The 15,000-nt window shown below is 48.8% G+C and overlaps 1 protein-coding gene across 12 annotated transcripts in view; it reads left to right on the forward strand.

Annotated features, from left to right (window-relative positions):
- The window catches only part of NfI (Nuclear factor I), a 264,071-nt gene that overhangs the window by 153,092 nt on the left and 95,979 nt on the right, over nt 1–15,000 (forward strand). The window contains exon 1 of one of the 12 annotated variants that reach the window (XM_071688060.1): nt 9,530–9,699. The exons of the other annotated variants lie outside the window; for them this stretch is intronic. Coding sequence (XP_071544161.1) covers nt 9,676–9,699 — 24 coding nt within the window. The 5' untranslated portion in view covers nt 9,530–9,675. Of the gene's footprint in view, nt 1–9,529; nt 9,700–15,000 lie in introns of those variants that run through there. 12 annotated transcript variants of the gene reach the window in all.

Below are 15,000 nucleotides of genomic sequence, written 5' to 3' on the forward strand. Positions count from 1 at the left end.
AATGAAGAGATAAGGAGGGGACACCGATAGATACAGGGGGGACACCGATAGATACAGGGGGGACACCGATAGATACAGGGGGGACACTGATAGATACAGGGGGACACCGATAGATACAGGGGGGACACTGATAGATACAGGGGGGACACTGATAGATACAGGGGGACACCGATAGATACAGGGGGGACACTGATAGATACAGGGGGGACACTGATAGATACAGGGGGACACCGATAGATACAGGGGGGACACTGATAGATACAGGGGGACACTGATAGATACAGGGGGACACCGATAGATACAGGGGGACACCGATAGATACAGGGGGGACACTGATAGATACAGGGGGACACTGATAGATACAGGGGGACACCGATAGATACAGGGGGGACACTGATAGATACAGGGGGGACACTGATAGATACAGGGGGACACCGATAGATACAGGGGGGACACTGATAGATACAGGGGGACACCGATAGATACAGGGGGACACTGATAGATACAGGGGGGACACTGATAGATACAGGGGGACACCGATAGATACAGGGGGGACACTGATAGATATAGGGGGGACACTGATAGATACAGGGGGACACTGATAGATACAGGGGGACACCGATAGATACAGGGGGACACCGATAGATACAGGGGGGACACCGATAGATACAGGGGGGACACTGATAGATACAGGGGGACACCGATAGATACAGGGGGGACACCGATAGATACAGGGGGGACACTGATAGATACAGGGGGACACCGATAGATACAGGGGGGACACTGATAGATACAGGGGGGACACTGATAGATACAGGGGGACACCGATAGATACAGGGGGGACACTGATAGATACAGGGGGGACACTGATAGATACAAGGGGACACCGATAGATACAGGGGGGACACTGATAGATACAGGGGGGACACTGATAGATACAGGGGGGACACCGATAGATACAGGGGGGACACTGATAGATACAGGGGGACACCGATAGATACAGGGGGGACACTGATAGATACAGGGGGGACACTGATAGATACAGGGGGGACACTGATAGATACAGGGGGGACACTGATAGATACAGGGGGACACCGATAGATACAGGGGGGACACTGATAGATACAGGGGGGACACTGATAGATACAGGGGGGACACTGATAGATACAGGGGGACACTGATAGATACAGGGGGACACCGATAGATACAGGGGGGACACCGATAGATACAGGGGGACACTGATAGATACAGGGGGGACACTGATAGATACAGGGGGGACACTGATAGATACAGGGGGAACACTGATAGACACAAGGGGGACACTGATAGATACAGGGGGACACCGATAGATACAGGGGGACACCGATAGATACAGGGGGACACCGATAGATACAGGGGGGACACCGATAGATACAGGGGGGACACCGATAGATACAGGGGGGACACCGATAGATACAGGGGACACCGATAGATACAGGGGGACACCGATAGATACAGGGGGGACACCGATAGATACAGGGGACACCGATAGATACAGGGGGGACACCGATAGATACAGGGGGGACACCGATAGATACAGGGGGGGACACTGATAAGTACAGGGGGGACACTGATAGATACAGGAGGGGACACCGATAGATACAGGGGGACACTGATAGATACAGGGGGACACTGATAGATACAGGGGGGACACTGATAGATACAGGGGGACACTGATAGATACAGGAGGACACTGATAGATACAGGGGGACACTGATAGAAACAGGGGGACACTGATAGATACAGGACACTGATAGATACAGGGGGACACTGATAGATACAGGGGGGACTGATAGATAACAGGGGTAAACTGATAGATACAGGAGGGACACTGATAGATACAGGGGGGACTGATAGATAACAGGGGTAAACTGATAGATACAGGGGGGACTGATAGATACAGGAGGGACACTGATAGATACAGGGGGCACACTGATAGATACAGGGGGACACCGATAGATACAGGGGGGACACTGATAGATACAGGGGGTATACTGATACATACAGGGGGCACACTGATAGATACAGGGGGACACTGATAGACACAGGGGGCCACTGATAGACAGGGGGGCACACTGATAGATAAAGGGGGCACACTGATAGATACAGGGGGGCACACTGGTAGATACAGGGGGGGCACACTGATAGACACAGGGGGCCACTGATAGACAGGGGGGCACACTGATAGATACAGGGGGGACACTGATAGATAATGGGTCCTTCCCGTTCGTGTGGGCGTGGAGTACCTCCCTCCACGCCCACACACACGCCCACACACACCATCGTGGTTGTGGGTGTGTGGGGGGGAAGAAGGGGGGGGGTGATTGTCTCTGTATTCCTCAATTATTCCATTTGTTTTCTGGTTTTTTTCTGGATCTATCCTGTGTTTGACCTGACTGCCAATATATTTTTTTTATGTAACGTGTCTCTCTCTCTCTCTCTCTCTCTCTCTCTCTCTCTCTCTCTCTCTCTCTCTCTCTCTCTCTCTCTCTCGTAAGGGGGGGGGGGGGCAGTCTATCGGTGGAGGCGTGAGATTCTCTGCCATAAATTTGCATATACTGTCAGAGAGAGAGAGAGAGAGAGAGAGAGAGAGAGAGAGAGAGAGAGAGAGAGAGAGAGAGAGTGTAGGTGGTTTCGGAGTAAGATGCGTGATGGATGTCCTCACCCGAAATTTAAAAAAAAAAATAAAAGAAAAATATTATCATTTTCCTTTTCTAATTAAGTAATTCGTGTTGTGGCATCGTGTTGTATTTTGATAGATGTTGTAGTAGATGGTGGGATACATCCCTGGGGTGTAGGGGGGGGTTGTAATTACATGATTACATTGATTACATTGATCATGGATTGGATAGAGACTAGCTGGCAACTCTGGCCGTGGTGTAGGGTGGGAGGGGAAACAAGAGTTGCCAACGGTGGAATTACCCGTCGGTATTTTTACCTTAAGAATTGTTTATTTATGGTCAATTTTGCGGTGTTTTGGGGAGAGGATTGGACCTTGGGTGAGCTGGTGATGCGTGTCAGGTGTAGCGGGGAGAGTAGGAGTGAGGGGAGAGAGAGAGAGAGAGGGGGGGTAGGTTTAGGGAGAGAGGGGAGAGAGTGTTGCCAACGGGTTGGGTTTTGCGTGGTCGGCCACTGAACGTTTCCTCCCCACATTGCCTCACTGGAGTTGGCGGGGAGCAGTCCAGACCTCTCCCACTCTCACTTTTCTCTCCCCCACTCTCACTACCACCACACCTTCTCTCCCTCCCCACTCACTCACTTACCTCACTCCCTCCCTCCTCTCCCCTCGTCACGCACACGCTCTCTCTCTCTCCCCCTCTCTCTCTCCCCCATCGTCCAAGTCCTCCCCATATTTCTCCCCCACCTCCTCCTCCTCCTCCCCACGTGTGGTGTGTTTGGGGTGATAACGTCGTCTTCAGCGTCTCCCCACCGTCTCTCATCTCCCCTCGTGCCGCCGCTGCCTCGCCCCGGGACCACCGCTGTGACTGCTAACCTCCCCCACGCTGCCCTCACCCCGCTAGCCTGGACACCTCCTGCTGGGGAGGATAGAAGCCGCAGGGGCAACCGCCGATCCGTCTTCTCCCCACGCCCCAGCCAGCCCCCTGGGGGGAGAAAGAGGGGCCCCCGGAAGACGAGGGCGACCTGAAAGCGCTCTAGGGGGTTCTGGGGGGGTTCTGGGGCCCCCAGATATCTGCTGCTTGTTTTGGTTCGCGGGATCGATAGCGGCCCCACGGGGGAGGGCCATCTCCCCTCTCCCCAGTTGCTCCCCTCTCCTCCCCATCTTCACTACTACCACAAGAGATTAGTAGTCTCCTCCTCCTCCTCTCCTCCCCACTCCTCCTCCTCTCCTCCCCACTCCCTCTACCTCCTCCCCGCTTTTTTGGGGGAGAATCTTATCTGTGGAGTTGGCAGTTGGCTCCCCACCGTACGCTGGCCCCTCAAACTTGCGTCTGGGGAGGCCACCACACTCTCTCTCCCCATCCTCCCCACCCACCTCCTCTCCTCCCCACCGAAAAGCACCCCTTACAAGTGTTAAGTGGGGAGAGGGAAGACATATGAAAAGTGTTGTGGTGACCAAAAGCAATTTGGAAATAAGTGTAAGAAAATAAACTCCCCACCAGCCCAACAACCACCCCTTTCTCTCTCTCTTTATCTCCCCCATTTACTCTCCCCCACGTCGAGTGCAGCTGGGGAGTTGATCGTAGGCAGAGTGCGTGTCTCCCCGGAGAGAGAGAGAGGGAGAGATGGGTCTTTCTCGTGTGTTGTTAACTTGAAACACTGATATACAACATGGCTCCGTCCACATAACACATAAGGTTGTGAGTTGTGAGGACTGTGTTGTGACACATAAGGTTGTGAGTTGTGAGGACTGTGTTGTGACACATAAGGTTGTGAGTTGTGAGGACTGAGTTGTGACACATAAGGTTGTGAGGACTGTGTTGTGACACATAAGGTTGTGAGGACTGAGTTGTGACACATAAGGTTGTGAGTTGTGAGGACTGTGTTGTGACACATAAGGTTGTGAGTTGTGAGGACTGAGTTGTGACACATAAGGTTGTGAGTTGTGAGGACTGTGTTGTGACACATAAGGTTGTGAGTTGTGAGGACTGTGTTGTGACACATAAGGTTGTGAGTTGTGAGGACTGTGTTGTGACACATAAGGTTGTGAGTTGTGAGGACTGAGTTGTGACACATAAGGTTGTGAGGACTGTGTTGTGACACATAAGGTTGTGAGGACTGTGTTGTGACACATAAGGTTGTGAGTTGTGAGGACTGAGTTGTGACACATAAGGTTGTGAGGACTGTGTTGTGACACATAAGGTTGTGAGGACTGTGTTGTGACACATAAGGTTGTGAGGACTGTGTTGTGACACATAAGGTTGTGAGGACTGTGTTGTGACACATAAGGTTGTGAGTTGTGAGGACTGTGTTGTGACACATAAGGTTGTGAGTTGTGAGGGCTGAGTTGTGACACATAAGGTTGTGAGGACTGTGTTGTGACACATAAGGTTGTGAAGGTGGTTGTGAGTTGTGAGGACTGAGTTGTGACACATAAGGTTGTGAGGACTGTGTTGTGACACATAAGGTTGTGAAGGTGGTTGTGAGTTGTGAGGACTGTGTTGTGACACATAAGGTTGTGAGGACTGTGTTGTGACACATAAGGTTGTGAGTTGTGAGGACTGTGTTGTGACACATAAGGTTGTGAGGACTGTGTTGTGACACATAAGGTTGTGAGTTGTGAAGACTGTGTTGTGACACATAAGGTTGTGAGTTGTGAGGACTGTGTTGTGACACATAAGGTTGTGAGTTGTGAGGACTGTGTTGTGACACATAAGCTTGTGAGGACTGTGTTGTGACACATAAGGTTGTGAGGACTGTGTTGTGACACATAAGGTTGTGAGGACTGTGTTGTGACACATAAGGTTGTGAGTTGTGAGGACTGTGTTGTGACACATAAGGTTGTGAGGACTGTGTTGTGACACATAAGGTTGTGAGTTGTGAGGACTGTGTTGTGACACATAAGGTTGTGAGTTGTGAGGACTGTGTTGTGACACATAAGGTTGTGAAGGTGGTTGTGAGTTGTGAGGACTGTGTTGTGACACATAAGGTTGTGAGTTGTGAGGACTGTGTTGTGACACATAAGGTTGTGAGTTGTGAGGACTGTGTTGTGACGCATAAGGTTGTGAGGACTGTGTTGTGACACATAAGGTTGTGAAGGTGGTTGTGAGTTGTGAGGACTGTGTTGTGACACATAAGGTTGTGAAGGTGGTTGTGAGGACTGTGTTGTGACACATAAGGTTGTGAGTTGTGAGGACTGTGTTGTGACACATAAGGTTGTGAGTTGTGAGGACTGTGTTGTGACACATAAGGTTGTGAGTTGTGAGGACTGTGTTGTGACACATAAGGTTGTGAGTTGTGAGGACTGTGTTGTGACACATAAGGTTGTGAGTTGTGAGGACTGTGTTGTGACACATAAGGTTGTGAGGACTGTGTTGTGACACATAAGGTTGTGAGTTGTGAGGACTGTTGTGACACATAAGGTTGTGAGTTGTGAGGACTGTGTTGTGACACATAAGGTTGTGAGGACTGTGTTGTGACACATAAGGTTGTGAGGACTGTGTTGTGACACATAAGGTTGTGAGGACTGAGTTGTGACACATAAGGTTGTGAGTTGTGAGGACTGAGTTGTGACACATAAGGTTGTGAGTTGTGAGGACTGAGTTGTGACACATAAGGTTATGAGTTGTGAGGACTGAGTTGTGTGTGTGTGTGGTTTCACGCACTCATGAGGTGTTCAACTGTGTAAACACGCACTCTAGCTGGATCTGATCTCACACTCTGTGCTTCCACACGCACTCCAGTGGACTAGAGACGATCCACACGCACTCTAGTGGACTAGAGACGATCCACACGCACTCTAGTGGATTAGAGACGATCCACACGCACTCTAGTGGATTAGAGACGATCCACACGCACTCTAGTGGACTAGAGACGATCCACACGCACTCTAGTGGACTAGAGACGATCCACTTGCACTCTAGTGGACTAGAGACGATCCACACGCACTCCAGTGGACTAGAGACGATCCACACGCACTCTAGTGGACTAGGGACGATCCACACACTCACTGTGGTGGAGCTAAGATCATCCACACACTCTGTGGTAGAAGTGTGTGACTCCCACACCACACACTGTGGTGGAGCTAAGATCATCCACACACACTGTGGTGGAGCTAAGATCATCCACACTGTGGTAGAGGGTGTGTGGTTTACCACACCACGCACTCTGCCCCACAACAGGGTGTTCACACACCCTATTTTCTTCCCAGTGGTTGCCATACACACTGACATATAAGCAGTGGGCTAACCCTAGGTGGTTTATATAAAACCATCCAAGAAACACACTTTAATTTGAGGGTTTGGTTTGTGTAGTACACTTATATAAGTGTATACCACTTCACACTTAAGTGTATAGTGACTTGTATAACCCATACACTTAAAGGACGTGAGTGTGTGTGTATATATATATATAAACACGTGTGTGTATATATATAAACACGTGTGTGTATAGTCACATATAGTCCTTATTAAACCTAAGCACTTCCTCTCCTATATAGACGTGTAGCATATTTTAATATATGTATATAAATATATATATATATATATAAACCTGATATAGATTAATTTTTGATATAGTAGAAGTTATTATTTTGGACAATAACAAGGAAAGAGGGAGTTCTATTTATGTGTACGTTGGACAAATAGAGTTTATAGAAAGTGGTGTTTGTTTATTATTAATGCGTCTGTGCCACTGTGTGTACACACAAACATAAACAACGTAAACAAACATCTGTGGAAGAGAGTTGTTTGTTGAAGGGTCTGTGCCACTGTGTTTACACACACAAACATAAACAACGTAAACAAACGTCTGTGGAAGATTGTGGTTTGTTGAAGCGTCTGTGCCACTGTGTTTACACAAACAAACACACACCAAGACTCTACTTAAAGCCATTGGAAACTCTACTGACTCTGTGTGGAAGATATATATGTAAGAAGATATATATATATGTATATATACATATATATATTATATATATAGACTGGAATATATCGTTTTCCTGGAATTGCTTCGTACGTACGTACGTACGTGTGTATGACTTTGCTGGTGTGCCAGACGAATCCACTCTACTTAAAGTACTTACAACATCACTTATAACACTTTAACAACCTTGTGAGGAAGGTTGTAGTGTTGTGGTCAGTGATAACAACAACACACACCCCCCCATTCAACACACACCCCCCCATTCAACACACCCCCCCCCATTCAACACACACCCCCCATTCAACACACACCCCCCCATTCAACACACACACCCCCCATTCAACACACACCCCCCCATTCAACACACACCCCCATTCAACACACCCCCCTTCAACACACACCCCCATTCAACACACACCCCCCCATTCAACACACCCCCCCATTCAACACACACCCCCCCATTCAACGCACACCCCCCCATTCAACACACACACCCCCCATTCAACACCCTCCCCCCCATTCAACACACACACCCCCATTCAACACACCCCCCTTCAACACACACCCCCATTCAACACACACCCCCCCATTCAACACACACCCCCCCATTCAACACACACCCCCCCATTCAACGCACACACCCCCATTCAACACCCTCCCCCCCATTCAACACACACACCCCCATTCAACACACACCCCCCCCATTCAACGCACACCCCCATTCAACACACACACCCCCCATTCAACGCAGTGTATTGCTCCTCTCAGGTGTATATACACACAACACCCGAGTGTTGTGTTGTAAGCCGCGGGACTCGAACCGGGCACCACAGTTCCAATCTCACTTTGCCAGTATTCATGTTCAAGCGCATGTATACTTGCCCTGGGCTCGGTAATACAGCTCCTAGTCATACATAAGAGGTATACATAACACCGGCTGTCAAGAATACATGACAGGTATACATAACAACGCTAATTGTTAGCGTTAAGGTAAGCGTCTCCGCTACAGACTAGCGAGGAAAAGCTGACTTGTAAAGATTTAGCGGCTTGGTAACCCTGAAGTTAGCAGTTTAGCGAGCTGGAAGCACTGAAGTTAGCGGGTTTGTCTCCTGGAAGCGCTGAGGAGAGCGTGTTAGCGGTCTACTGACGCTGAAGTTTGTTGAAGCTCTGAAGTTAGAGGTCTGAAAACGCTGAAGTCAGCGGGTGAGAGGCCTGGAAACGCTGAATTAGCGAAAAAGCGGTCTGGAAACACTGAAAGCGGACTGGAAGCGCTGAATTAGCGAGTAAGCGGTCTGGAAGCGCTGAAGTTCTTGGAGCCACTGAAGTCAGACGTCTGTCAGCGGCGAAAGTTAGCGTGTGAGCGAGTCTGGAAGCGCTCAAATACAGCGCTTAAGCGTCCTGGAATCGCTAATGTTAGCGCCATCGGATCTGTTGGTCTAGCGTAGCGCTACCCTCGTGTGAGTGAACTTAATCTCCCTTATCCTCCCTTAATCTCGCTTATCCTCCCTTAATCTCCCTTATCCTCCATTTATCTCCTTTATCTACCCTTAATCTCGCTTATCCTCCCTTAATCTCCCTTATCTACCCTTAACCTCTCTTAATCTCCCTTATCCTCCCTTTATCTCCCTTATCCTCCCTTTATCTCCCTTATCTACCCTTAACCTCTCTTAATCTCCCTTATCCTCCCTTAATCTCGCTTATCCTCCCTTAATCTCGCTTATCCTCCCTTTATCTCCCTTATCCTCCCTTAATCTCGCTTATCCTCCCTTAATCTCGCTTATCCTCCCTTTATCTCCCCTATCTACCCTTAACCTCCCTTAATCTCCCTTATCCTCCCTTAATCTCGCTTCTCCTCCCTTTATCTCGCTTATCCTCCCTTAATCTCGCTTATCCTCCCTTAATCTCGCTTCTCCTCCCTTTATCTCGCTTATCCTCCCTTAATCTCGCTTATCCTCCCTTAATCTCGCTTCTCCTCCCTTTATCTCCCTCCCTCCCCGGTAGGCCAGCTGGGCCTGGCGTGCCGCTAGGCTGTCTGGCGTGGCGCAGCTGGAGCACTACCTACCGCAACACCCCGCTGGCTACCTCCACCAGCCCATGAAATGCGCCACAATGCCTTGGGTTAGTACTACCACGCCACACCACGCCACACCACGCCATACCACACTACGCCATGCCACACCACGCCACACCACACCACGCTACGCCATACCACGCCACACCACACCACGCCACACCACGCCACACCACAACACACCACACCACGCCTCACTACACCACACCACACTACGCCATACCACGCCACGCCATACCACGCCACGCCACGCCACACCACGCCACACCACGCCACACCACGCCACATCACACCTCACTACACCACGCCATACCACACTACGCCATACCACGCCACACCACGCCACACCACACTACGCCATACCACACGACGCCATACCACACCACGCCACACCACACACGCTCATACCACACCACGCCACAACACACCACGCCATACCACACCACACACGCTCATACCACACCACGCCACACCACGCCACACATCGCCATGCCACACCACGCCACACCACACCACGCCATACCACGCCTCACCACGCCACACCACACTACGCCATACCACACGACGCCATACCACACCACGCCACACCACACACGCTCATACCACACCACGCCACAACACACCACGCCATACCACACCACACACGCTCATACCACACCACGCCACACCACGCCACACATCGCCATGCCACACCACGCCACACCACACCACGCCATACCACGCCTCACCACGCCACACCACACTACGCCATACCACACGACGCCATACCACACCACGCCACACCACACACGCTCATACCACACCACGCCACAACACACCACGCCATACCACACCACACCACGCCACACCACACACGCTCATACCACACCACGCCACACCACGCCACACCACGCCACACCACATCCACCCCGTCATATGGGTGTCTTGTACTGTATTCTGCATGGGGGGGGGTTTACCCCATCATGTGATGTAACCCCCTCCCCTCCCCCCCCCGTTGATGTAACGCATGATATCTTGCATGAACCCCCTCCCCCCCGCTGTAATATACTGTATCATACCTGGGATTTACCTCCTGTAATGTACTGTATCATACCTGGGATTTACCTCCTGTAATGTACTGTATCATACCTGGGATTTACCTCCTGTAATGTACTGTATCATACCTGGGATTTACCTCCTGTAATATACTGTATCATACCTGGGATTTACCTCCTGTAATATACTGTATCATACCTGGGATTTACCCCCTGTAATGTACTGTATCATACCTGGGATTTACCTCCTGTAATGTACTGTATCATACCTGGGATTTACCTCCTGTAATGTACTGTATCATACCTGGGATTTACCTCCTGTAATGTACTGTATCATACACAACCACATGGGTACAGTGGAGTGTAATGTCTGACTTCACGTTTTCTGTAGTCGTCACTGTGGATTGTAATGTCTGACTTCCCGTTTTCTGTAGTCGTGGTGTGTGTTTCAGTGGATCATCCTTGTGTGTGTGTGTCTGTGTATGTGTGTGTGTATGTGTGTATGTGTGTGTCTGTGTATGTGTGTGTGTGTGTGTATGTGTCTGTGTATGTGTGTGTGTGTGTGTGTGTGTGTGTGTGTGTGTGTGTGTATGTGTGTGTGTGTGTGTGTGTGTGTGTGTGTGTGTGTGTGTGTATGTGTCTGTGTGTGTGTGTGTGTGTATGTGTGTGTGTGTGTGTGTGTGTGTGTGTGTGTGTGTGTGTGTGTATGTGTCTGTGTATGTGTGTGTGTATGTGTCTGTGTATGTGTGTGTGTGTGTGTCTGTGTATGTGTCTGTGTATGTGTGTGTTAGTGTATGTGTGTGTGTGTGTGTGTGTATGTGTGCATGTGTGTGTGTGTCTGTGTATGTGTGTGTGTGTATGTGTGTGTATGTGTCTGTATGTGTGTGTGTATGTGTGTGTGTATGTGTATGTGTGTGTGGGTGTGTGTGTGTGTTTGTGTGTGTGTGTGTATGTGTGTGTGTATGTGTCTGTGTATGTGTGTGTGTGTGTGTCTGTGTATGTGTGTGTGTGTGTGTGTGTGTCTGTGTATGTGTGTGTGTATGTGTCTGTGTATGTGTGTGTGTGTATGTGTGTGTGTGTGTGTGTGTGTGTGTATGTGTCTGTGTATGTGTCTGTGTATGTGTGTGTGTATGTGTGTGTGTGTCTGTGTGTGTCTGTGTGTGTGTATGTGTGTGTGTGTATGTGTGTATGTGTGTATGTGTGTCTGTGTGTGTGTATGTGTGTGTGTGTATGTGTGTGTGTCTGTGTGTGTCTCCCGGTGTTGTTCACGTGTATGATACAGGTTCACATTCTGTTCTGGACAGGGAGGTCATCTCGGGGTCACAAGAGGTCACACACACACTACGACCTCTCCGAACTATATATATATATATATATATATATATATGTATATATATATATATATATATATATATATATATATATAAGTGTATATATATAAGTATATAAGTATAAGTATATTTACTTTTGCTCCCAGGGTCAAACTTGTCGAATTTTCCAGCGAGTTCTTCGAGAGTAGGCAACCCGCAAAGCCTCGCACTCCGTTTTCTTTGCTGAAGAAAATGGGGGGAGAGAGATTTTTCCCATGTGATAACTAGTGGTTCTTAGACCCGTGTCGGTGTGGGTTGGTGTAACACAGGGGGTGCGGGTTGTACTACGTAACCTTGATTTAGAGCGTTGGCGCAGAGAAGACGCTTCGGAGCCCGCCCGCGCGCCCCCCTGGAATCGTGGGAAATGGCGCACGTGATGGAGAGATGTTTGTAATGTGTTTCCCTCTTCCCCCAGCCATCACAAACGCTTAGATCATCAAATTAAATGTGATATAAAAATGATTATTTACAACACTTGGATGATAGAAAAGGTTATTGATTTTCCAAACATGCGAATTCCATTTGCTGTTTTTTTTTCAAGGGATTTTGACCTAGTGTCAGTGGGAGGATGAGTATAGGGTGTGTCTGTGGGGTTGGTTAGGGGGGAGGCCCATCATGATTTCGTACAATAGTGGGATTGGAAGCAAGTGAATGCTGAAGACTGTTGAATGTAGGGACGTTACACACACACAGACACACACAAGATTGGACGGGAATGTGTGATGATTAGACACACACACACACACACACACACACACACACACACACACACACACACACACACACACAGAGCTGTTTGGTCGAAGTAATTACAGACTAAAGAAGGAATGTCGGCCCTATTTACAATTTGGACACTAGGTGATTTTGGCTCCTTCTTAAGGACAAATGTCGAACCCTCCGCTCCACCTCACCCCCCTCACCCCCCCTCACCCCCCAGACCGGCTGTGCTGATAAACACCCCTCTCTTCCCCCCCCTTCCTTCCCCTCCACACACACACACACACACACACACACACATGGGGTAAATTGCCTGTAATTCCAGTTCTCCCATCACCACCACCCATCACCAGTGGCGCTGCCGTAGTGATGGTGGTGGGCACGACTGGCACCAAACCCCCCCCCCTTCCCCCTCCCTCCACTCCCCCCCCTCATCCCCCCCACCCCCATTTACCAAACCCCACCACCCCCCCCCCCATTTCTCAACCTCCACCACCCCATTACACGACTTCCTCCCGATTTCCTTTGCTTCCTATCACCCCATTTCCCGCCCCATCACCACCCCCCCTCCTCCCGCACCCCTTCCACACACTCAACCCTATTGCTGAATCGAATCTCAAAATTGAGCTGGAATATATATATATATATATATATATATATATATATATATATATATATATATATATATATATATATATATATATATATGTTTACCAAATGGCGTCGTAGCTTCGTCTCTTCGACGTATATCAAGTGACTGTTATATTTCTCTCTTGTGTCTCCCCTGATGATGATGTGATTATTACACGAAAGTGCACTTGGGAACTTTTCGTGTTTCATTTTCCCCCGTGGACTCATAGGAATATCTTAATCACGCGCAAAATTGTGATCCTTTCCAATATATATATATATATATATATATATATATATATATATATATATATATATATATATATATATATATATATATATATATTCTTTTCTTTCTTTCAAACTATTCGCCATTTCCCGCGTTAGCAAGGTAGCGTTTAGAACAGAGGACTGGGCCTCTGAGGGAATATATATATTTATATATATATATGATTTTTTTTCCATACATATTCGCCATTTCCTGCGTTAGCGAGGTAGCGTCAAGAACAGAGGACTGTGGCCTTAGACTGGGGGAATATCCTCACTTGGCCCCGTTCTCTGTTCCTTCTTTTGGGGAAGTAGTACAGGAGGGGAGGACTTCCAGCCTCCCTCCCGCTCCCTCCCCTTTTTAGTCGCCTTCTACGACACGCAGGGAATACGTGGCAAGTATTCTGCCTCCCCCCCCCCTCCTCCCCTGGGGTAATATTAAACACCTCGTAAACCTTGCGTCTGAACCAGGTAATGGCGTAGTTTGCCCCCATTGTGGAGTTAACTACCATTTAAGATACTCCAATTACCGCACCGTACAGAGGCCCTGTGGTTTGTCCCCCCCCATTTGATGTTTGTGTATGTGTGTGTGTGTGTGTGTGTGTGTATACACCTAATTCATGTATACATTGTGTGTTTGTGTATGTGTATGTGTTTGTATGCGTGTATGTGTGTGCATGTATGTGTGTGTGTATGTATGTGTGTGTGTATGTATGTGTGTGTGTGTGTATTGTGTGTGTGTGTGTGTGTGTGTGTGTGTGTGTGTATGGTGTACACCTGATTCATGTACACAAAGCTGTTATTAATCTCTAGTGTTGGATACACTTACCCAGATGGTCGGCAGTACACGACCAGACCCAGCCGCTCATCAGAGGCAGGGGTCGTCAATTCTCAAGTCACGCACATGCGTGGATATTGTGTTTATTATACATGTGATGTATACGACATACGCATACACCACCATACGACCCTTATACGACCTACCCATACACCACCATACGACCCTTATACGACCTACCCATACACCACCATACGACCCTTATACGACCTATCCATACACCACCATACGACCCCCCTTACACTATGATGTATGGGGAAGTATACGACCTACCCATACACCACCATACGACCCTCATACGACCCCTATACGACCTACCCATACACCACCATACGACCCTCATACGACCCCTATACGACCTACCCATACACCACCATACGACCCTCATACGACCCCTATACGACCTACCCATACACCACCATACGACCCCTATACACCACCATACGACCCTCATACGACCCCTATACAGCCTACCCATACACTACCATACGA

Source organism: Panulirus ornatus, chromosome 45, assembly GCF_036320965.1.
Source record: "Panulirus ornatus isolate Po-2019 chromosome 45, ASM3632096v1, whole genome shotgun sequence".
Taxonomy (NCBI): domain Eukaryota; kingdom Metazoa; phylum Arthropoda; class Malacostraca; order Decapoda; family Palinuridae; genus Panulirus; species Panulirus ornatus.